Source organism: Mustela putorius, unplaced genomic scaffold (genome assembly GCF_011764305.1).
Source record: "Mustela putorius furo isolate JIRA1106 unplaced genomic scaffold, ASM1176430v1.1 tig00003932_pilon_pilon_pilon:0A:0A, whole genome shotgun sequence".
NCBI classification, from domain to species: Eukaryota; Metazoa; Chordata; class Mammalia; order Carnivora; family Mustelidae; genus Mustela; species Mustela putorius.
In genome coordinates, this window is record NW_025422077.1 from 8,034,101 (window position 1) to 8,058,209 (window position 24,109).

Sequence of the window (24,109 nt, forward strand, 5' to 3'; positions counted from 1 at the left end):
AGTCTCTTATAATTGCTTTTCCTTCTATAATTTGAAACTCAATTTTAATGAAAGGAAAAATACTTCTATTTCCCTAACGTTTTGGATTGTAGATTTATTTGCTACTAGCTAAAAATTCTGTGGTGTGACAACTTTGTTTAGTAAAAGAGTAAGGGTGAAAGAATTGAAAATGAATAAATTAGCAGTGCTTTGTTGTCAGGGTGGCTCTTACCAGAAGAAGGGTCTAAAAGCTTTGCAGACAAGGCTCTGTGGAGATTATATAATTCAGCCCCCCATCACAGGAAATAAATTTTTCTAGGTCATCCTTGTCCATTGGATATCCAGCTTGTTTAAAAGTTTCTTATGATAGGATATTCACCATCTGCTGTTAATCTTGGACAGCTTTAATGTTTTTATTCAGTTCCTCCTTATGTCAAACAGAAAAAAACATTTTTCTTATGACTTCCACCCATTCGTCCTATTAGTGCCTTCTGGCACAATTTTTAAAGTGTAGCCGTTTGCATATTTTTTTTCACATAAATGTTTCAAACAAGCTGAATGTCTAATGGAGAAGGATGCTCTTTCAGATTTCTCCTGTCTTTTACTCGTGTGACTTGTTTGTTCTACCCTCATGCAGGACTACTGTGTGCTGAGTAGGAAGGGTGACTGGCAGATAGGACACTTGGCTTTACCACCTATTTGATTTTGAGCCAGTTATTTCACTTCTTGGAGACTCAATTTCTTTCTTTCTTTTTTTTTTTTTTTAATTAACATACAATGTATTATTTGCCCCAGGTCTGTGAATCATCAGGCTTACACATTTCACAGCACTTACCATAGCACATACCCTCCCCAATGTCCATCACCCTGCCACCCCATCCTCCCATCTCCCCTCCAGCAACCCTGCTTCCTGAGATTAAGAGTCTCTTATGGTTTATCTCCCTCCCCAGTCCCATCTTGTTTCATTTTTTCCCTCCCTTCCCCCCCATGACCCCCTGCCCTGCCTCTCAAATTCCTCATATCAGAGAGATCATATGATACTTGTCTTTCTCTGATTGACTTATTTCCGCTTAACATAATAACCTTTAATTCCATCTACGTCATTGCAAATGGCAAGATTTCGGGGTTTTTTGATGGGCGCCTCAATTTCTTGAGAGGATGTAACTCAATTACTGTGTAGGAACGGTGGTCTATTTGTGTCCATGAGTGAGATTATGGGATTATCCTATTCCTGTTTTTGCCCCATTTTCTTAAATATCCAGGTCAGAAACCATTTATGCCTTCTCCTAGTTGGAATAGTCCAACTAGGAATGAGATGTGTTGGGGCATCTGGGTGGCTCAGTTGGTTAAACGTCTGCCTTTGGCTAAGGTCATGATCCCAGGGTCCTGAGATCAAGCCCGCCCCACGTGGGGCTCCCTGCTCAGTGGGAAGCCTGCTTCTCCCTCTCCCTCTGGTCCTCTACCTGCTTATGCTTTCTCACTCTCTCTCTCTCCAAAAAAAAAAAAAAAAAAAAAAATTTTTTTTAAAAGGAATGAGATGTGGCTACTTTTTGTAAAATCTAGAAAACATAACCATTTATTCAAATTAATATCTGGAAGTGAGCAGAAAAAAGCCAAAACATTTAGGATGTGATTTATTTGTTGGTTTTGCCTTTATTTTGCATTTTGTGTCCAGTGGCTGTCTATTCTACCATATATACTGGAAGCTTTATATGCCAGAATTAAATGCTTCTTTAATGAAAAATAAAAGATTGAGTTATTTTCTTTTTCTCTCTCTTTCTTTCTTTCTTTCTTTTTTTTTTTTATCTTTTCAATGCCTCTTAGTCTTTGGCTATAATGGTTCTCCACTATAAGGCTTAAGCTGTCTTAAGTACTTTATCCCACTACTTAGGCCAGTGGTATCACTTTGAGGATTTAGCTAAACCGTTGTACATGTGTCTGTGAACAAAATTCTTGATGCTTTATGTATGTTTTTGACCTATGGAATTTAAAATGCCATTTTGTGAATTACTATAAATCTGCAATGTAGAAATTCTGGAAATGTGGAAAAGCATTGGGTACACTTTCTTTCTTTTTATTTTTTTTTTTAAGATTTTATTTATTTATTTGACAGAGAGAAATCACAAGTAGATGGAGAGGCAGGCAGAGAGAGAGAGGGAAGCAGGCTCCCTGCCGAGCAGAGAGCCCGATGCGGGACTCAATCCCAGGACCCTGAGATCATGACCTGAGCTGAAGGCAGCAGCTTAACCCACTGAGCCACCCAGGCACCCTTGGGTACACTTTCATAGTTGATATTCTGAGGGAAAAAAAAAAAGCCATCACGGAATATCAAAACAAGAATTGTGTTTTCCTTGATTTGTGGGCTTTTGCACATATATGGAATCCTTACATAGGATGAACTCTGAGCTGGAGGTTCCATTGCTATTTAGTTTTCTGAGAAATATGACCTCCTTCCTATCACCTGCTCATCTACCCCCACCAAGCCCACTTAAAACTGGTGTGGAGCAGCCAAGATGAATAAAATGAGCCTGACCTGCCAAACTATTTGAGAATTATGGGTTAGACATTTGTGGGCCAGGTGTGCAGTAAATCAGGATCCCAAGTTACATTTTATTCTACAGGATTCCCAAAGCAAAGCAAGAGGATAGACTATCTGAGACAATGATGGTCATATCAAAATAAAGCCAAATGGTATTTGAAGAAGGAAAGAGAAAACCTTGAGAAATAAGCAGTGATGAAAAAATAGTACAGGTATCCTTATGCTGAAACACAGGTATGAGGCTGTGCTTTTCTCCCTTGGGGAACTCATGACTTAAGTCCAGTAACATTTTTATTTTTCAATCTTCATCTTCTATGCAGACTTGAGCTTCCCTGAGCAACAGAGAACTGCTGTGTAGAAATGGCGATTAAGTAATGTGGCTAGTCCAAATTAAGATGTGCTGGAAATATAAAATATATACCAGATGGTGAACACTTAGCATGGAAAAAGAATTTTATTAATTGATAATCTTGATTCTGTATTGAAATCATAATATTTGGGGTTTATTAATTGAAAAATATTATTAAAATTTAACCTGTTTCTTTTTCCTTTTTTAAATGTGGCTACTAGACACTTAAAATTACATATGTGACTCTCATATTCTGTTGGACAGCACTGGTCTAGAGCTAAGGGTTTTTATATCCAAGGCATAAAATTGATCCAGAATTAAGAAGAGAGATACTAGAAATCTTCCACAGAAGGTTGTCAGCCACAGATGCTGAGCCGGCTGTGATATCTGACTTAACGGATTCTTCCTGCATTAGTTGGGGTCTCAGTAAGAGACAGAAAACACAGAGTACTTGAACAAGAAAGTTTAATATAAAGAATGATTAGGGGCACGTGGGTGGTTTAGCAGGTTAAGCCTCTGCCTTCAGCTCAGGTCATGATCTCAGGGTCCTGGGACTGAGCCCTGCAATGGGGCTCTCTGCTCAGCAGGGAGCCTGCTCTCCCCAACCCCACTCTGCCCCCTCCTGCCTCTCTGCCTGCTTGTGATGATCTCTGTCAAGTAAATAAAATCTTTTTTTTTTTTTAAAGACTTATTAACTTGCAAGAGAACTTGACTACTGAGGAGTAAAGAGAACTCCAAAGAATATAGGAAGAGCAAATAATGGGAGCACCCACTAGTCCTATGGCCGAGACAGAGCACTTTAAGGAGTGATGCATTTGGGAGTGGGTTCCTTCTTCACCCCAGAGCTGAGATCCAGGCCTCACTGGAGAGGGCACAGCTGTGGCCCATGTAATGGTGGAGAAGTTTGGGGGATATAACTCAGGCTGGGGAAGCCATCCCCAGGGTGCTAGGAGACTTCTCTGGGCAGCTGCCCTCTGAGTGCCATTGGAATCTGCTGGGAGTGAGGCCATCTGGTGCCCCATGTGCTGCTGCCTGCTGCACACTGCAGGAGCAATCAGAGAACACACAGGAACCAGGATGGGAAGAAGCCCCTTCCTCCTCCGCAGTCCCTCCGGCATCCTCTCCCGACAGACTCTAACACGGCATGGGTTGGCAAGGAAATGTTTACATGGTCCATCTCCAGTATCATAAAGCAGGGCAAAAAAGGGTGAATTTGGAAGCAAGAGGCAATAAATTGATAACTGGCAGACTCGATAAGTGGTTGCCACTGTGTAAGACACTCTGTTTTTTGATAAATTTAGATCGGTTGGCCCCAGGATAGAATATTTAAAAATTGGTGTGTCCACAAAAATTCAGGACATGTGGTCACCACACCCTCAGAATTTTAGTTATCTGAGAATCTTTTTATTTTTAAATATTCTAGGAAAGATACGTCTTCTCTTGTGTGGTTATCTATTTGCTTTGTATTTTAAACAGTGAATATTAAATAGTGGGTTGTCAGCTTCCAGTAGAAATGTGGTCGTGGTATATGCTTCTTTAAGTGTATGCTTCTAAGTTTTACTCATTGCTTTGTTTATTCCTGGTAGTGTTTGACTACAGTTATAGAGATTACGTTCTGTCCTGGTATGGAAATCTCAGCAGAGATGAGGGACAGCTTTACCATCTGCTCTTGGAAGACTTTTGGGAAATTGCCAGACAGCTGCGTCACAGACTGAGCCACGTGGATGTGGTTAAAGTCGTCTGCAATGATGTTGTGAGGACTTTACTCACTCATTTCTGTGACCTGAAAGCTGCAAATGCCAGGTAACTGTTCTAACATGAACAATCTCCCCCACCTTTTTTCTACATTAAAATATTTTTGGGCGCCTGGGTGGCTCAGTGGGTTAAGTCGCTGCTTTCGGCTCAGGTCATGGTCTCAGGGTCCTGGGATCGAGTCCCGCATTGGGCTCTCTGCTCAGCAGGGAGCCTGCTTCCTCCTCTCTCTCTGCCTGCCTCTCTGCCTACTTGTGATCTCTCTCTGTCAAATAAATAAATAAAATCTTAAAAAAATATATTAAAATATTTTTCGTATACAGAAAGGGGTCAAAGTCAAGAGAAAACTCTAGAATTTTCTGCCTCTTGCTGCTTTTTGGCTTGAAGTGTAGATATATTGAAGGAGAACAGTTACAGTGTTGTGATAGAGTAGATTTTTTTTTATAACTCTCTAATAGAAAACCCCTTTATTGACTTCTTTAATTTGTGAAAAACTTAATGAAATTAATTTTACCAAGTTGGTACTGTCATGAACTTGTTTGTAGAATCATGAGTACCTAGAAGTAGAAAATTTAAATGTAGTGTTTTATATTGTGAAATGTCTATGAATTAACAATTTTTAGAAAGATTTAGAATTCATGTTTCCTTTTGTGAGTCCTGTGTTGAGAACTCTGTTGCATCACAATATCCTGAAAACTGACTTTTTAAAGGAACTCAATATTGGAGGTTGTGGGCTATAATTAGAAATGTTTCAATGTGAAAAGTGCGAATAGTTAGGCTCCTTAGTTCTTTGTACTGTTCCACTGACACTGACAAGATGTGTACCTATGAAGTGATTCTGCCTTTGGAAGGAAGACTTTAAGGCCATTTTTGTGCTTGTAACAGATCCTTATGTTCAGAGGTTTGCTGGGGGGATCCTAATTGCATGTGCTATTCCTGAATGAGTGAGAATGCTGAATTACAGCACTTCTAGCTTGCATGTAAAAGTCGTCTTACTGCAGGAGAGGAGTAGCCTTCTGCCTGTTTGGATGTGGACTTAGTAGGAGGGGGCTCCTTAATTTAATGTGGCCTATTTGCACTGATACTATTCTACCTCTACTTTCATGGGAGAGACAAGGTATCTGAAAAATACACACAAGGATGAGTAAACATTGGCATCCTTATCGGGCAGGTGGTATCTCCTATTCTCTGCTGAGAAGCCTGCTGGGCCCTGTGCTGTTGCTCAGTGGGGCCTAGTTGCTAAATGTCCTTGAGCAGCAGCAGCTCCCTGTTCTTGGCTATACTGCCTCTTTCCATGAATCGTGCTTTCTCCCAAAGTCTGTGTCACACAGGCTTATGAGATCAAAATGTGCAGAGCTATCATGCGCCTAATATTTTTCAGTTTGTTGCCCCCAGTATTTTGCATTTTTAAAAAATTGTGACCCATAGTAAGAAATACATTTTATACTGTGACCCAGTTTCATAAAACAATATTATTACCTGTAATAACTGATACTTTTGTGTTAAAATCTTTTTAAAAATGATGTTTGAGATGAGCTGGATTTTAACTTATTCCTTGTGGGCCACAATCCATGATTTGAAAAAAATTACTGTAGTGCAGTGGTTCTAAGATTTTTTTTTTTTTTTTTTTTTTTGGTCTTGGGATCCCCTATACTCTTAAAGTTATTGAAAACCTAAAGGCATTTTTTTTTTAAAGATCTTATTTTTAAGTAATGTCTACACCCAATGTAGGGCTCAAACTCACAATCCCAAGATCAAGAGTTGCGTGTTCTTCTGACCCAGCCATGCACTCTCAAAAGCACCTTGTTTATGTGGGTTCTATCTCATGGGGTTCTGGGACCAGCTTGTACTGGTTTGCAAGAGCTGACTGTGCACATCCCTTCCCTACTTTGAGATCAGGGATATTACCTTGCTAGCTTGTCATTAGCCATGGCGGGAGTACTTACACTGTGCAATGGGAGAATGCTACAAGTCAGAGATGATTTTCCCCCGGGGGAGCTGGTGGTTAAACATATGCCACCTTACCTCTTGCTATCCTATCAGTGTTCACCATGTCAGCTATTAAAACCAAGACTTTTTTCCCCAAGATTTTATTTATTTGAGAGAGAGAGAGAGAATGAGAGAGAGAGCATGAGAGGAGAGAGGTCAGAGGGAGAAGCAGACTCTCCGCCGAGCAGCAAACCCTATGTGGGATTCAGTCCTGGGACTCCAGGATCATGACCTGAGCCGAAGGTAGTTGCTTAACCAACTGAGCCACCCAGGCACCCCCAAACCAAGACATTTTTAAAGTGTACAAATACACAGTTCTCTTGCCATTAGGCAGTAGACTCGTGGTGTTAGCACACATTAGGTAGCCTCTGGATACTCCACTGTGTGTGTAAGAACAGGGTGAAAAAGACAGATGACATTTTATATTACACAGCGGAGTCCTCAGACCACTCTTTGAAAATTGCTGTTGGTGGAGAAAGCAGCTCCCAGCAAGTATGTGAACTAACAAGGAACGTGAGAGAATGAGGACTCTAGAGTTATACCCCTGGCATCTCAAGAGCTTCAGCGACTCCTTTCAAGTGTTCAGCAACCCCTAGGAGCTCCTGCTAGTTTGCTGCAGTATCTGTTGTGTAAAGTGCTCCTGACTTCTGCCTGCCAGATGCTGTCCAAGACTTGTTGGAACTCAGGGGATGCTCATTTTAAAGTACTTAAATTATGGTTCAGTGAAGGACAATATTTTAAATCCATGTTTTATTCCAGTGAGAAGATGGATAGATTTAGGTTTAGGAGAAGAGCAAGTGGTTAGAGAAATTTAGTATTTTTATGATGATCTAATTTGAACATGAACATATATATTTCATGGAGACATTTACCAGCTTCTGAAATTACTGCTTTTGTGACTAATATAAAGATATTATGGGTAAAGCATCACAGTAATAGAAACAGAGAATTGATTCCATTTTAGAAATGCCTTCCCTCTGGGCTTCTAGTTTTCTTATACCAACAGTAGATTTTATTCTGTTGATATCTGGGCTATGCCTAGAAGCTCTAGTTGATAATTCTAATTAAAGAAAAAAAAAGTCTTACCACTGTACTCTGGGATTATAGATATTTGAAGAAGTGCCAGTAGGCTACTGGTGTTTTTCATATAGATGATTATGCCCTAGAAGTGAACTCTAGAGAACTAATATCTGATTATGCATTATCTTCTACAAATCACATAATGAGACTGCTAGACAATGTGTCTAGGTTTGATGGCTGTGTCTGCACTTGCCTGCCCCAGGTAAATAGTGTCCTCATCCTAGAAATCTCCACTGGTGTGCAGGTATCTATTGGCTGCAAAATGACTTTGGCAGCCTGGGAAGCACCCAATTGAATTGGCCACTGTCAGACAAGACAATAATAAATTGCATTAATAAAAGCAACACATACGCTGGTTGACTGTTAGGCAGTTGTGTGGGGGAAGCTTTTCAGTCAGCTTGTGTTTATTTCCAGGCCGACATTCTGTTGCTGCTTTAAGCCCAGTCCAGATCACATTTAAGGCTTGCCTCTGCTTCCTCTTCCTTTGTCCCATCTGTCTTGTTCCAGCATGTTTCAGGAAAATCTAAAACTGATTCTTTTTAAGCTGTTTAATCAGCAGCATCTTTAATTTCACAGTCTCCTTCTTACATTCCCTTTGTGTTTGATTTACTCGTCAAGCATAGTCATTCTGTTTGAGGGGAAAGTGTTTTTTATTCATATATTCTGTCTTTATCTCTGGATTTTTCATCCTTTTCCTCTTTGCAATCTTTGATTCTGGGGTAGCATAGAGTCTGGACTAGAGAGTCAGGCAGAACAGGAGAGTTAGTTCTACTGTTTATTACCTCTGACTTTGGACCATTTGCATAGCCACTCAGATCTTCAGTGTTCTCATCTATGAAATGCTGTTCATGATGCCTGCTCATCAGCGTAGGTGGGAAGATTAAGTCTTGTTGTACATGCGAAATTTCCAAAAGGTGAATGTCCTTTTGCTCACTCAAGGAGGGAGAGCCCAGATGCAAGTAGTAGGCATTAGAGTAAACAAATGATCCGTCCACACCAGCAGAAGAAGGCTGCTGCCTGGACGCAGGCACGTGGACACATCATGACCCAGAAGCAGCCACGTGCCTAGGGATCTTTTCCTGGGTTCTGAAGCAGTACTCGATGCCCATGAACCGGAAGGCATCATAGGAATATACGGCTTGGAGTGAGCAGAGGGATTCCAGGGAAGCACTGGCCTCCCCTTTTTCCTCAGATGGACCTCATTTTTTTGACCAGATATCTGGCCTTTTATGCTCACTCAGAAAGTTTTCCCTAACTCAGTTCTAGGAGGGAGTGAACTGGGAGAAGTCTGTTGGCTAGGATCCTTTGATCTGCTTTCCACTGGACAGAGAAGGGTTTGCGTATACTTTGAGAGGGATTTGATATTATAGAAAGAAGCTTCTGTCATTAGTTTTTTGGGGCCAGATTTCCCCAATAATTGTCAACCGAATACATATTTTAGAGTAAAGTTTTATCCTTAAAAGTGCTTGATGAGACAAGAGTAGCATCTAGATCTTACTATATTAAAAGATCATCTCTAACTGGCAGCATAGCTAGAATTTCAAATAATTGAAGATGCCACTTTAAATGTACTTTACTTGAGCCCTAATAACCCCAACTCATGTGCCCCAAATCAAGAGTCCCATGTTCTACCAATAGAGCCAGCCAGGCACCCTGAAGATGCCATTTTAAAAAAGTCAGCATATGATGAGTATATATGTAAAGGGTTATTCTTAAAATCTGTTTATTTTGTTGGCTTTTCACATTAATATTGAATTTTTCTTGGTTGTCTTAGAAGGAAAAGAGGAAATCTTCCTTTTTTGGAGGATTAGTCTTCTATGGAAGACTAGTCTTCATTCTCCAGTGCAGAAAGAAATTGCAGTCAGCATTCTGGAGGTGCTTGTCGTAAAAGGCACCAAGATGCATTTGTTCCGTCACTATTTAGCACTAGAGTGATCCCTCCTGCTCTACATAGTGTCAGTACTTCCTCAGGATTGGCCCCTAGTTACTATAAGAAGTCCATAAATGTTCCCTCTTATCTAGAAGGTGTTAGAAGAATGAATGTCCCTGTCTTTCTTGAACTACTACTATCAAGGTACTGTGGGAAAAGGAGGTATAGAAGGTTCTGCTTTCTATTCCTCTTCACTCAGGATCCTCCAAATTAATGGTCCTGGGATAAGGATAAGGTCAGTGCTGATAGCGAAGCCTCTGACCACAGCTGTCAAGACTATTTAGAAAATACTTGGGAACCACACAGAAGGCAATTTGCCATCAATTTATGTAGCACCAGATAAGTCATGGACCTTCTCTTCAGTAGAAAACCCATAGCATTTTTATCCCGTGATTACCGTCAGGAAAGCTGGCTAGTCACCCTCGTAATATTTTCTTAGATTTTTTTTTTTTTTTGAATAATGAAGCAATAGATCACATTTAAGAAGATGTCTAGAAGACTTAAAAATAGTCCAGTTAAAGAAACACACAGAGGGGTGCCTGGGTGGCTCAGTGGGTTAAAGCCTCTACCTTCAGCTCAGGTCATGATCTCAGGGTCCTGGGATGGAGCCCCGCATAAGGCTCTCTGCTCAGCGGGGAGCCTGCTTCCTCCTCTCTCTGCCTGCCTTTCTGCCTACTTGTGATCTCTGCCAAATAAATAAATAAAATAAAATCTTTAAAAAAAAAAAAGAAACATAATTTTCTGGATTGTTGGTGTGATTTGGGAGTTATGTGTAATTGTTGATGCTACTTAAGGTTTGAAATCCTGAAAGAGCATGCATTAGCATTTTTCTAAATTAGTCTGTGACTGAGAAAATTATTAGCTATTGACATTTTTGAGGAGTGGACACAATTATTAAAACTGATATATTGTCCATTTGAGATATTTTATACTTAATGATACATAACTGAATTGTTTTCAGAACTTTCTTTCCTTCCTCTTCCCCTCTTCATCAATTTCTTTTAGACATGAAGAACAACCAAGGCCTTTTGTGTTACATACATGCTTGAGGAACTCATATGATGAAGTGAAATTCCTACAGATGTGTTCTCGGGTTCTGGTGTTCTGTCTCCTTCCCTCAAAAGATGTCCAGTCTCTCAGCTTACGTATAATGCTTGCAGAAATACTCACAACAAAAGGTAGACTTGTAAATAATTCATATTACTAATGTGATGATTATGCAAACAATTGTTCCATACTAATGTGATAACACTTTACCTATGCTGCCCTTGTATATCATGGGATGCGTGGGAGCTAAGATATTTTCAGGTTTTCATATGTGAAGTGTTATTCAAAGACGGCTTTATTTGGCCCTCCATGACAGACAGGTTTTTTATGTAACATGTTGCCAAATACATAGTCCATTCTGTTGTTTATTTTGACACAGGATAATTAGTCCTTATGTTCTTCACAGGCAAGCATCCATTTGGGATAGCTTTTGAATTATCCAGGTCAATAATATATACATCGATGAAAGAATATCTGTACTCGAACTCTAGTGTGCATTTACTTAGAATACTTTTAAGATAGAAAATTCATTGACAATGCCTATATGTAACTTTGTGAACTTGGAATAAATAAAAAAGGAACTGTACCACAACATAATGTAATTACTAAAGGAATTTTAATGAGGAAGGTGCTTGGCCAGAATACGAAAACGGAAGAAAATATGACCTAAGAGAAATTTCTCTTACCTCAAGATCCCAAATAACATTGCATTTGATATGCGTTGATTGATTGTCTCATTTATTATTTGTGGTCATTAGTGGATACCAAACATAGAGAAAAGGGAGTTTTTTTTGTTTTTGTTTTTGTTTTTTTTTTGGCTTTATGACTTTGAGATCAGCAGCTGAGCTGAGCTTAAGAGCTGGTTGCCTAGCCAGCTGAGCCACCCAGGTGCCCCAGAAATGGGAACCCCCCTTTTTAAAAAAAAAAGATTATTTATTTATTTTAGAAAAAGAGGGTATGTGTGAGCAAGTGTGTGTGAAAGTGGTGGGGGTGGGGTGGGGGGGAGAAGCAGAAGGAGAAGAAGAGAGTCCTCAAGCTGGTTCGACACTGGGCTTGATCCCAGGACCCTGAGATCATGACCTGAGCTGAAATTAAGATTCTGATACTTAACCAACTGAGCCCCCCAGATACCCTGAAAAGGGAACTTTTTAACCTAAAGTTAGTAGGATGAGTTTGTTAGTAGGATGAGTTTGTAGTTGTTATCATTGACTTTTTAACAACTTCTCCCCTGAGGCCTGCTTTTTTCAGTTATGAGAATGTTAACTTTCATTTGGCAGACAAAACACATGAGCCTTATTAAACTAACTAACTAAATAAACAAAAGGAAAAAATCAGTGTACTTAATTTTGATATCAATGTTAAGAGCTTGGGTTCCAAATGACACTCTTTCATTATTAAACTTCACTCATTTGTTAAAACAACCACTTGATTGTAGCCATAGTTGGTAGCATATCCAGAGGGAGCTGTGTGTGCACACAGATTTTTGAATATTTGAATTGTTTGTCCCCATTTGGGTAGTTTAAAAACATTCACCAGAAGTGGTTTCAGTTCTGTAAATGAAAAACAGTTCCTTCAAAGAAACATACCTTTTTCAGTGTTGCTTTCTTCTTCCCACAGTCTTGAAGCCAGTAGTGGAGTTACTTAGTAATCCAGATTACATTAACCAGATGCTACTTGCCCAGTTGGAACGCAGAGAACAGATGAATGAACATCACAAGAGAGCCTACACCTATGCTCCATCTTATGAAGAGTTCATCAAGCTTATTAATAGCAACTCTGATGTTGAGTTCCTGAAGCAGCTAAGGTATTTGATCTTTAATTATAGCATGACAGTAGCTACTTATTATCATCCTCTGCCTAGTTAGGTACTAAAAAAATGTGGTTGTCAGGGAGGCAGAAATAAAGGAAGTCCATAAATCTTACTACTCAGTGACAACTAAATTTATCCAGCTTCTCCTTTAGCAGAGGAATTAGTTTTTTTTTTCCCCAAGTATCCTGTTTTTCAGGTAATTAGGTTATAATAGATTGCAAGCTGTTTAGTTGTAAGAGTAACTACTTAGCTGCTCAGAAATTTACTTAGAAAAAATGGGAAGGAGATGATATGTTTTTAAAATTATATAATGGAATATTGCATTGATTTTAATTTTTCTTAAAAATGCAGGCCCAGGTTTGGGAATCATGGGTTCTTGACTAAATATTTTGAGGAAACACATTTGAAATATACCTGGGAGTCTCTTTGATGGGGGCATTGAATCTTCCTTGTTGTACTTGAGATATCTTAGGGGTGAATGTGTCTGTTTTTGTATATTTATTTTTTATTGCCATAGTATATGCATAAACAGTATGATTATATAGCAATATATAATTTTTAGCTTTTCTAGGCTTCTGTTTCTGTAGTTCTTCTGTTTTAGTGTCCCCAAACAATAATACATGGGGAAGAAAGGCAACTCCAGTATGTCCGTTTTGTCTCTGATAAGTAATTTTGATGAATCATAGATGGAAAATAAAATATTAGCTAAAACAATCTTTGAACTGTTCAAGGATTTTAGATTTGGGTCACCATTAAGGTGAGTTGTGCTGCTTAGTCTTCTAATCTGAATAATACACTCTTATAAGAGGTGTACGTTTGTAGAGGGTACCATGTTCTTGTAAACTGTGTCCTGTATTAATTTAGGTCCTGCAGATGTATAATGATGGCTTCAGTTGTATGATTGTGTATACAGATCATTTAATTCTTAAAGGATGTAATCTCTGGAGATTTGTTTATGCTTCTCTTTCCATGCATAGTCTGGAAAAGCTATGTGGTACTCATTTATTAGAGATTTATAATCATTTGTGTCTGAAACTAGAAATTCATTTTTGATTATTGTGACCCTTGAGCTAATAAAGAAGGCAAGGGTCAATATCCCAGATTTGTTATCTGGAGTATACAGGTTATACACACTCAAAGGTCATTTCTTATCATGACTTTCTTTGAAATTTAAAAGGAGTTTAAAGTGTCATTCTATGGAAAGTGAAAGAGCTCACAAGGACAGTACACCCTTGTTGCCTCCTCTTTGCCTTAAACTGCCAACACACACACACACACACACACACACAAAGTGCTGGTTCTAGAGATGCTGTACAAGCTGATACCCCAGTTTTGCTCTACCTGGGTGCTGTTTTACCCTTTGTTCCCGGATACACTGCCTGTGGTATGACCAAGGTCACCCTCTGTGAAATTATAGTTTTCTCTTAATGCTGTTAACGACAGATACTGTTCACGACAGTAGTATCTGTTATAGACAGTATAACTGTATAACTGTATAATAGTATATAACTGTATAACAGCAGGATAACTGTTGTCAACATACTGTGGATAGATTGCGGAGGCCTTGCCTCCCTAAGGACTTTTCCCTGTTAAGCAGTCTTTCAGAATACAGTTAGAAGTGGATCATTGGGTAACTTCAAGGAAGTTTAAGATAACAATCTAGGATCAATAGTGGCAGATAGTTAACTGAATCAGTGTTCATTCTACTTCCAGACTTATGAATGTTCTGTTTTGTGTATCCACAAAAGATCCCAGCACTGCACATATGTTGACACAGGCAGTGGTATAATAAAAAAGTACCAAAAGACTATTTTGTGATTAGAGGGCATTATTTTGAGGCATACTACAGTTCTGTAGTATGAGATGAATGAATCTTGATTAGAATGAATGGTTTATCTTTTTCAAAATGCACTAGTCAGGGTGCCTGGGTGGCTCAGTGGGTTAAGCCACTGCCTTCGGCTCAGGTCATGATCTCAGAGTCCTGGGATCGAGTCCCACATCGGGCTCTCTGCTCAGCAGGGAGCCTGCTTCCTCCTCTCTCTCTCTGTCTGCCTCTGCCTACTTGTGATCTCTCTCTGTCAAATAAATAAATAAAATCTTTAAAAAAAAAATGCACTAGTCAGAGGCGCGGGACTATTCAAAATGCTGTAGATATTTTAATTTTGGCAGTTGGTCCTATAGTAGGTAAAGAAGAAACTCAGTAAGAATTGACCTTTAGAAACAAAAGCCCTAGGATGACTGGACAACCTGCTTTTGTCACAGTAGGGGCATTTTGGATTGCCTTCACCTGAGTGGCCAAAGATGAACACTAGGGGTCCTGACATGACATTTTTCCCTTTAAAACATGGTGAAAATAAAAATGGTATGAGCCCTTAAGTCTTTCTGTAAGATCACTTCCTCTTGTTGTCATAAATAGGGCAACACTGAAGTCTAACACGTTGGGTATCCTGAGAAGCAGGCGCTCTGTTGAACATGGAGAGGCTAAGGGGCAGTAGAAATGCTGAGCTAAAGAGTGGCTTATTCTTTAGACACTGAGATATGGTTTATACCCTGTTGAACTCAGCATTTTAAAATACATGTTCCAGTGGTTTTTAGTATCATGTTCCAGTGGTTTTTAGTATCTTCAGACTGTGCAACCATTACCTCTAATTCCAGATTATTTTTGTCATTTTAAGAAGAAATCCTGTACCCATTAGCATTCACTCCCCATTCTTTCTCTACCCAGCCCTTGGCAACCATTAATCTACTTTCTTTTCTCTGTGGATTTGCCCATTATGGACATTTCATATACATGGAATCATGTAACATGTGGCCTTTTGTGTCTGGCTTATATTCACCATAATATTTTCAAGGGTCATTCATGTTGTGGTATGTCGCAATATTTCATTTCTTTTTTTGGCTGAATAACATTCCATTGTATGAATATACCATATTTTGTTTATTCTTTTGTCAGCCAATGGATAATTGGGTTGTTTGCATTTTAAAGAATGCCTTTTGAGTTTTCTTTCTTTTTTTTTTTTTTTTAATTTTCTTTAAGGCAGAGAGAGAGCATGAGTGGGGAAGAGGAGCAGAGGGAGAGGAAGAGTAAGAAGCAGACTCCCCACTGAGCAGGGAGCCTGACATGGGGCTTGGTCTCAGGACCCCGAGATCCTGACCTGGCTGAAGGCAGGCGCTAAGCCAACTGAGCCACCCAGGCACCCCCATTTTTACTTTCAAGATACTGAAGCATCTTCAGTAGTATTATCAGAATTTTCCTAATCTCTTCCTATCACCCATCCCATATATATTCCTGTTGCATATGTTCCTGTTCTCTTTCCTGTCTTCTACTTTACTTCTGGCTTTTGTTTCCAGCAGAGTTCATAGAACCTATGGGGAGGACACTCAGGAGGTACTTTGAGGATTAGATTATCAAACTCTTAAAGTGCCCACTCTGTTAGAAAACAGAATACATTTTCAGATTTAATTAAGTTGCTATAATGACTGAGTGCAACTGCAATGACCTATTTTTCTGACCTCTGTCCCTCTGTAGACCTTCAGTTTCTCATTTACATTTTGGGAGATCTGTTGATGACTTCCTTTGAAGGGCTGCAAATTTCTCTTAGAACAAGGAGTCGTATATGTTAGTCAGCATCTACTATGGAATCATGGTAATCCTGAAGAGCACACAGTCCCCTCAACAGCTTGGCAAAGAACCTTGGGCGAGAATACTGTGAAGGCCATTTTTCTCAGTGGGAGCTGTACACATCCAGAGTTACTTTCTTTCTTTTTTTTTTTTTTTAAAGATTTTATTTATTTATTTGATAGAGAGAGATCACAAGTAGGCAGAGAGGCAGGCAGAGAGAGAGAGAGGGAAGCAGGCTCCCTGCTGAGCAGAGAGCCCGATGCGGGACTCGATCCCAGGACCCTGAGATCATGACCTGAGCCGAAGGCAGCAGCTCAACCCACTGAGCCACCCAGGCGCGCCCAGAGTTACTTTCTGAATACTCTTGTAAATACTGCATTACCTCTCCCCAACCTGTGACTATGAGACAGTTACTTGGCCTTCGCTGTAGATAAAATTCCAGGCAATTCTGTTTGCTATAGTACTGGTATATCTTTTATCCAGGGGACAGTGTCTTTACTCATTGTATCTTAGGGTAATCTGAGGGCTAACCTTTCTTCTCTGCTTCTTGCCCAGATTGAACTAGAAAGAGTACCAGGAACAACTCTGCCATGGTAGAGGTTGATCGTTTTGGTCAAAAAAGGTGATGCTGCATAAGTTATCTGGTTACTGGTTATTGTTTATCTGATAGAAAAATTGCTCTTTACATAAGGAATAACATGGAAGACATTAGGAGAAGGAAAGGAAAAGTGAATTGGGGTAGATTGGAGGGGGAGACAAACCATGAGAGACTGTGGACTCTGAGAAACGGACTGAGGGTTTTGGAAGGGTGAGGGTTGGGGGGATGGGTGAGCCTGATGGTAGGTATTAAGGAGGACATATATTGCAGGGAGCACTGGGTGTGGTGCATAAACAATGAATCTTGGAACACTGAAAAAATAAAATAAAATAAAGAAAAATTGCTCTCTCTTCAATGGTCAGTTTGCTTAGAGGCAAAATTGCTTTTTATCAGACTTCTTTCTAAGACATCGATGAAGCTTATCAGCTGCCTCGCACTAATGGAGCAGTTTCTTCCATCATAGTCTGAACTATTTTGTCTTTCTTGTACAATTAGAGCACTCTGCTGTCTGACTTTATTAGCATTTTAGGTCACTATCTTCATGTTGTTCTCAGTAAGATTTTAAGATAGGCCGCCTAGGGCAGGGAATGTGTATTATTTAGACTAAGCAGTAGATGAAACCATCCACTTTTATTTCATACATATTTGGAAGATAGGTGCATATTTTCTGAAGGAAATAAAGTCATTAAACTCCGCTGGGTTGGAATGCATTAAAAACAAACAACCAAACCAAAGAAATCTTGAAGGTCATATTTGTAGTTCTGTGATAGTCTGGTTTTTTTCTGAGTCAGCATAAGCTGCTTTGGCAATACGATTCTGGAGCTAGAAATGCTCCCTCCGAGTATACTAAACCAGTGGTTTTCGACCTTGACTATATATTAGAATCACCCAGGCTTTTAAAAAAAATTATGGCTGGATATCTCACTGTCCTTTGTAGCTACTTCCTTTTTCTTCTTTTCTGGCATCCAAGGTGTCGAAGTGAGGGTGCGGTGGCGGGACTGGTACAACATTTTTAATTTTCCAGAGTCTTCTCGTGGAAGTCATCCACTCTGCTAATGAGACAGGAGCCAGAAATCTAAATGTCCTATTCATGCAAGATACTAAAGGACAACTGAACAGAGTCCCACCACCTATGTGGGTGGTGGGGTGATGACCACCCTCAAGGAAGGCAAACCAGAGGTCAGAGCAAAGGGGCATCCGTTAGTAAGACCCGACAATTACAGCCACACTGGAGAAAGCGCTGTGTTCCTTTATTTTGAAGAGAAAGAGGGTGTGGGAATAAACATTAAAGCGGAAATGAAAGGTTCTGCCCTTACAGAATCTCCTAGAGGGAGCAGGCAGATCATGGCCCAGGAATACCCCCTGTTGCCTACGTTGTGTAATTCCTGTGTGTTTGCACAAAGTGCTTTATGAAAGCGATTTTGTTCCTCCTTGAGAAATATACTTGCCTTCACTTCACCCCCAGGGATTTTTACAGGTAGAACCTGGGCATCAGTGGTTTTTAAACGCCCCCCAGGTACAACTAGAATTGAGAATATCTTTTAAATGGGATATTCTTTCACTTGCTATCAATCTCAAGTCTCGGCTAGGTATCCTATAATTGTTGTATTCTAAGTCTTTGAAAACTGTTTATCACTGTTTGCGAGGATGGTTACTATTAAGAAGAATATTGATTAGGGGTGCCTGGGTGGCTCAGTGGGTTGAGCCACTGCCTTCGGCTCAGGTCATGATCTCAGGGTCCTGGGATTGAGCCCCACATCGGGCTCTCTGCTCAGCGGGGAGCCTGCTTCTCCCTCTCTCTCTGTCTGCCTCTCTGCCTGCTTGTGATCTCTCTGTCAAATAAATAAAATATTTAAAAAAAAAAAAGAATATTGATTAATCTAGACACCTCATTCTTCTACCCTGTTTAACGTAATGAATAAAGGGCATCTTATTACTGGTGATCCTGAGATACGTATTTAACCCCAGGTTTCTCAGCCTTGGCAAAAGTGCCATTTGGGCCCAGATAATTCTTTGTTGTGGGGGTGGTTCTATTTATTGTGGAATATTAACATCACTAGCCTCCCCACTGGATGCCAGTACCAACCCTGTCGTTGTGACAACCAGAAACGTCCCCCAGACATTGCCACATGTCCTCTGGAGGACAAAATTGCCCCTGATTAAAATCTATTGCGTGAGTCCCATGAAAAGATTGGAGATACTTACATTAGGATTAGATTTAGATGAGGAGGCTAGAAAACCCAAAGAATAATGATCACTTGCCAAAGTACAGAGGGGGCTTTTTCTTTCTTCTATAAAAGAAGTCTGGAACAGGCATTCGAAGACTGGTAGGAGACCTCTACCCTCCTGGGGGACCCAGGCTTCTTCCAGCTCACTGCTCTGCCATCCTAGGGATATTCCAGAGTCCTCAGAGTTCGGGGTGTAGTCTAGAATGCCATTCATCGTATCCTAATTCCAGGAAGCACAAATGAAGAGAAGAAAAGAAGGTGGCAAAGGTCATGCATTGGCTGTCTTTTAAAGAACTTCCTGGAAGCTACTACATGACATTTCTGCTTATATTTTTTATGTCAGATATAATTTTTCTGGGAAGACTTAGGTTCAGTTAAAAATGAGAGTTCTGTTACTAAGGAAAAAAGAAACATAGACACAGAATGGGCACATAGTCGTTTTTGCTCTGGTGCTACCTTTTGTATAGTTCTAGCAAGGCAGGATAGCGCTACTTCCCGCACAGACATTGGACAAATACTACTTTCCTGGACTGGACACTTGCCAGAGTTAAAGAGATGCCAAGCAAATGCCCAAGAAGAGGAAACTTCTTTGTTTTCAAGCTACCATATGTTGAATATCTAATATGCATTAAGTAAAGTTCTTACCGTGTGATTGTTGTAACAACTATATGAATTAAGTATTACTATTCTCATTATGTAGTCGAGAAAGGTAAAGTGACTTGCCCTGGATCGTTTAGCTAATAAGGAACAGCTGGGATTTGAACTCAGCTCTGTCTGACTTGAACTCTCACATGAGAAGGTGGGTAACCAGTTAGCCAGGTGGGGAGAAAAGAGGATCCACACACGGCCCCAACCTTGTGGAATTTCCTGCAAGTGTGGTGACCAGTCTGTACTGTCTAGGAGACTTTGCAGGCACTAATTCTTGCATGGAGAAGAATACTGCCAGAAGCCCCATCATTTGTTAGTGAAATAGGCATAGGCTGCCAGAGAAACAAGTCATAATAAAGAAAATTGGGGCAGCCTGTCAGTGCTATAATTTCATCTGCTGCCAGTCCAGTCTTTATTAGATTTTTTCAGTTCTGGATTTGTTTATTTCTGACCCCTTACTTAAAGAGTGACATGGAGAATCTAAAAATAGTAGAGAAGAAATTCTAATAATGAATAAAAGGTTTAAAATTAAAAACACTTAGTATTATTTCTCTTGGAGAATTGAAGGAAATTTTTTTTACTGAGTGTCTACTGAGATCAATGTGTTTTCTGTTTTACTGGGATAAAGCAAGAGGGAATGGCCATAATGAATAGGTTAATTTAAGAGGTCATAGTGAACAGTGGAATGGGTTACTGAGGAAGTTTGCTAAGTAGTTTTTCTTTAGATATTAAGGGGATGGATTTCATCCCTGAATTTCAGAGATGCGTTTCAGAGGTACATTTGCACATGAAGATTAAAACTCTAAAATTATTAAAATTCCCAAAATTGCTTGCTTCTGTGTAGGTGAATTTAAATTATTTGAATGTTTGGTGCTTCGACCAGTGATTCTGAAGCTATATTGTGAATCATGAGCACTAAAGTTGAATTACATTATAGAGGAACATGGAAAAAGAAATCGAGCATACCCTTCAGACAAACTGCCACACCATGTCAGAAATCAGTAAGCATGTATAAACTGAGGGAAAGGTTAACGTGGGTGGGCAAGGAGATGAGAAATGATGAAGTGCAAAACAAAGAGATGCCTGGCAAATTTTTATGAAAAGAATAAATGAATATAAATTTAGTTTTAAAAAAACCACATTAAAATGCAAGGCTGCTTATTGAAAACATTCAAAAACATCTTTCAGTTTTATAAAAAGTCAAAGTACATTGACTTCAGAATTTAATTCCTTCTGTTGATGTCTGAGAAATAGCAGAGGGCACAGAGGTGGGAGTTAAACATATGGGAGAAAACAAGATATCTTCATTTAGGAGGAAAGATAAGTATTGACAGCATGGAAATTTTGATCTAAAAAGAGGAAATTTGGGGATAAAGAAGCTTATGATCTCTCTGAAATTAAAGAATTCATGATGAGCTTATAATTAGAAAACACAGGCACTGTGAGTAAGGTGTATCTATCTTATGAATCACCGAATTACCATGAGGACTATGAGTCCATTTACATAAATCACTCAGCCCAGGATCTGCATATTCCAAATTGTTAGCTACCACTATTGTCATTGTTACAATCTCAGGCCCAGGATTGCAAGTAGATTTAATTTCATCGTGAGCACTGATCAATTACTTGTGGCCCACTAGAGTGCAGCATTTTATTTGGGGGTTTGAGGAGGCCCGATAAATAACAATGCTCCTCTCTCCAGCCTGAGACTGAACCATGTTAGGGCTAAGGAATAAGCCAAATGAAGGCCCAAAACTTTGCTCTTATTACTGATAGATGATGGAGAATGTAGTTTATATGTGCAAACAGTGACTCTCTAAAACTGAGTCTCAGAATATGAGACATTCTTTCCCACCTGGCTTGGTCCCTGATTCTCCCTCCCTCCCCATCTTTCTGACAGGTGCAGAGTCCACATGCTCGCTGTCCTTGGAGGCAGAGAACACATGCTCTGAAGAGGAGGAGAACAGAAGGGCTGTGCTTCACATGCCCGGTTCCTCCTCCTCTGTGGTCAGATGAAAGACCTCTTCCTTCTCTAGGGCTTAGAGGAGAGGATGAGAGAGAGCTGGAGAGAGGCCAGGGATGGAGCCCCTGACACTTAGAACAAAACATCAAAAGGAGGAGGTGGGATGGATGGGTAGCACTCTTTTCTTTAAAACAAAACAAAAGTGCTGGTGCTGGCTCTCTCCTTTGTAGAGAATTTTATGATTCACTAGGTTCTCTGAAGGAATGGCAGTGAAGAGTATAAGAGGGGGTGCTGGTAATTTTTAAAAACTGGCTTTTAAGGGAAGGGATCAGAAACCCTGACTTGTAGCATTTGCTGGTTTCTGTGGTGTTAATACTAAGCAGCCAGGATGACCTCATTGAGTAGGAAGTTGGAAAGAGACTGGCTGCAGCACACCGTCTCATACGTCGTGTCTCCACTGTGCCGATACAGTAGACGTGAATAGCCGGGAACATAGATAATAGCAAAATATAATTATTAGGAAATGATTAAAGTATTTTCACCTTTTAAGAAGTACAGTTTAATCGCAAGTTTGTTTCACTTTAATAGTGGTAGGTTTTAATTCCTGAGATGTTAACAGGCAGCTCACACAAGTCGACACAGGCCTTGTGAGATGGCTCCGGCACGTTGCTGAGTAGTGGCCATGCACGCTCTGTATTTTGATGACCCTGCACTGGACAGAAATGCAGTTCTTCTTGAGGTAGGTGAGGGTTAATAACACAAAAATCACCCTACACCAACCAGTCCAGATCTAACATAGACTCTACCCACAGGCATGGGCTCGAGTAAGATAGCCCAAATTTTTGCAGACCTGGCTTGTGCTTGGCTTCCTTTCTTATAGGCAGTGTGGCCTTGGCAAGTCATGTATACTCTGAGCCTCAGTTTTAACTGAGAAATGGAGAAAGGAGTTTCTATTTCATGAGACTGTTGTGATAATTAAATGAGATTAATGCATCAGCACAGTTCTGAGGACAGACCTGCTAGGCTCCCAATAAAGAGCTAAAAATATAACTGTGAGCAGGAGAAGGCAACAGAATTCTCAGATCCTAACTTGAATAGGCTTAATGGAGGAGATGAGGCAATACAATCTCTCATGTCAGAAAAACTTCAAAGTGTAGAAGAAAGTCATTAGGACATTTTCAGTACAGAACATAAAACTAGGCAACTAAAGATGATATTCAGGAGGCATTCTGAATGAAAATGCTTCAGGCAAGAATTGAGAATGGAATATAACAGCAGTGGTGCCATACATTGGTCTATAAATAAACAGTTTATGGTAATATTAATAGCTGATATAAAAAATATGAGAAGCACTAGTCGAAAAGAGGTACAGATAGCAGAGAGAAAAATTTTGGCCTTTTTGAGGTTAACTGAAGGACACCAGCTAGTTGCTTTTGTAACATGTAATTTCCATAGACTTCTGGGAACTAGAAAATGAATATACGGTAACATGTTATTTTAGGAAATTTAAAAATACAAACCAGATGAAGAAAAATAAGCCACATTGCAAACACATGACAATACTTGATATTTTCCAGGTTATTTTCCATATATATATATATAACATGAATTGTGTACTCGTGTTTACGTAAATTCTGGATACGTCAGGCTGCTCTGGTCCAGAACTTTCTAACTGATGTGACTCAAATATAGTATATTGGTGTATGGAGATAAAGGTTTCCTCAGCCCTCCAGGTTGTTGGGTAGGGCCTGGGATGGCTGATGACCTTGGCGTTCTGTTCAAATACTATCATTTGCTATGTGTGCCACAAATGGAAAAAGCTTAGGAAGCATCCCTAGTCTTACTGTTGGAATCAGTTGCCTTCTACACATTAGAAAAATGGGAAACCAGTTTAAAAGTGCCATTAGAGGCAAGAGCCTCTGACTGCTCTGAGTCCTGACTCATACTTCCCCAGTTTGTCCTACAGCTCCCTGGCACTTCCTGCTTAATACCATTAAACATACCCCATGAGAAGAAAGCTCTGAACCTTGTTGTTCTTTTCAGACATAAAAACTAAAATGAGAGACTTACTTGGTTCATGATACTGGTGAAGATTAAAAATTTGACACCCAGGGTTGGCAAGGCTGTAGGAAGACAGACGACCTCATGTCCTACTGGGAGGAGTATGAATTATTGCCTTTCTGCAGCACAGTTTTATAATGCAGAAAGCAGGTCACAAAATGTGCTTTATTTCTGATACAGTTATTATTCATAAGAACTTGTTTTAAGGAAATAATCATGAATGTGTGATAAAGATTGTTCCAAGAAAGTTTCTTGCAGTTTTATGTAAAATAGAGAAAAGCTTGAAATAACGGAATGCCTAATAATAGGGCTTAGAGAAAAAAAGTGTCAACACATCTGTACATTGGACTGCCACTTAACAATGGTGTTTCATCAGAGTATAAATAAAATTGGCAGATGGTATACATTGAAAAGGCTCTAGGGCTTTTTATAGCATAAATTCAGTCTTACAAAACAAAACAAAAGAAAACAAAAAATTGTTTGAAGTCTGTAAATACTTACCAGATGTTAATTG

At 39.7% G+C, this 24,109-nt stretch overlaps 1 protein-coding gene across 1 annotated transcript in view; it reads left to right on the forward strand.

Annotated features, from left to right (window-relative positions):
- Positions 1-24,109, forward strand: part of SNX25 (sorting nexin 25) — a 123,064-nt gene that overhangs the window by 34,254 nt on the left and 64,701 nt on the right. Inside the window, exons 3-5 of the mRNA XM_013058986.2 lie at positions 4,454-4,670; positions 10,624-10,796; positions 12,283-12,469. Of these exons, the coding sequence (XP_012914440.2) occupies positions 4,454-4,670; positions 10,624-10,796; positions 12,283-12,469 (577 nt within the window). The remainder of the gene's footprint in view (positions 1-4,453; positions 4,671-10,623; positions 10,797-12,282; positions 12,470-24,109) is intronic.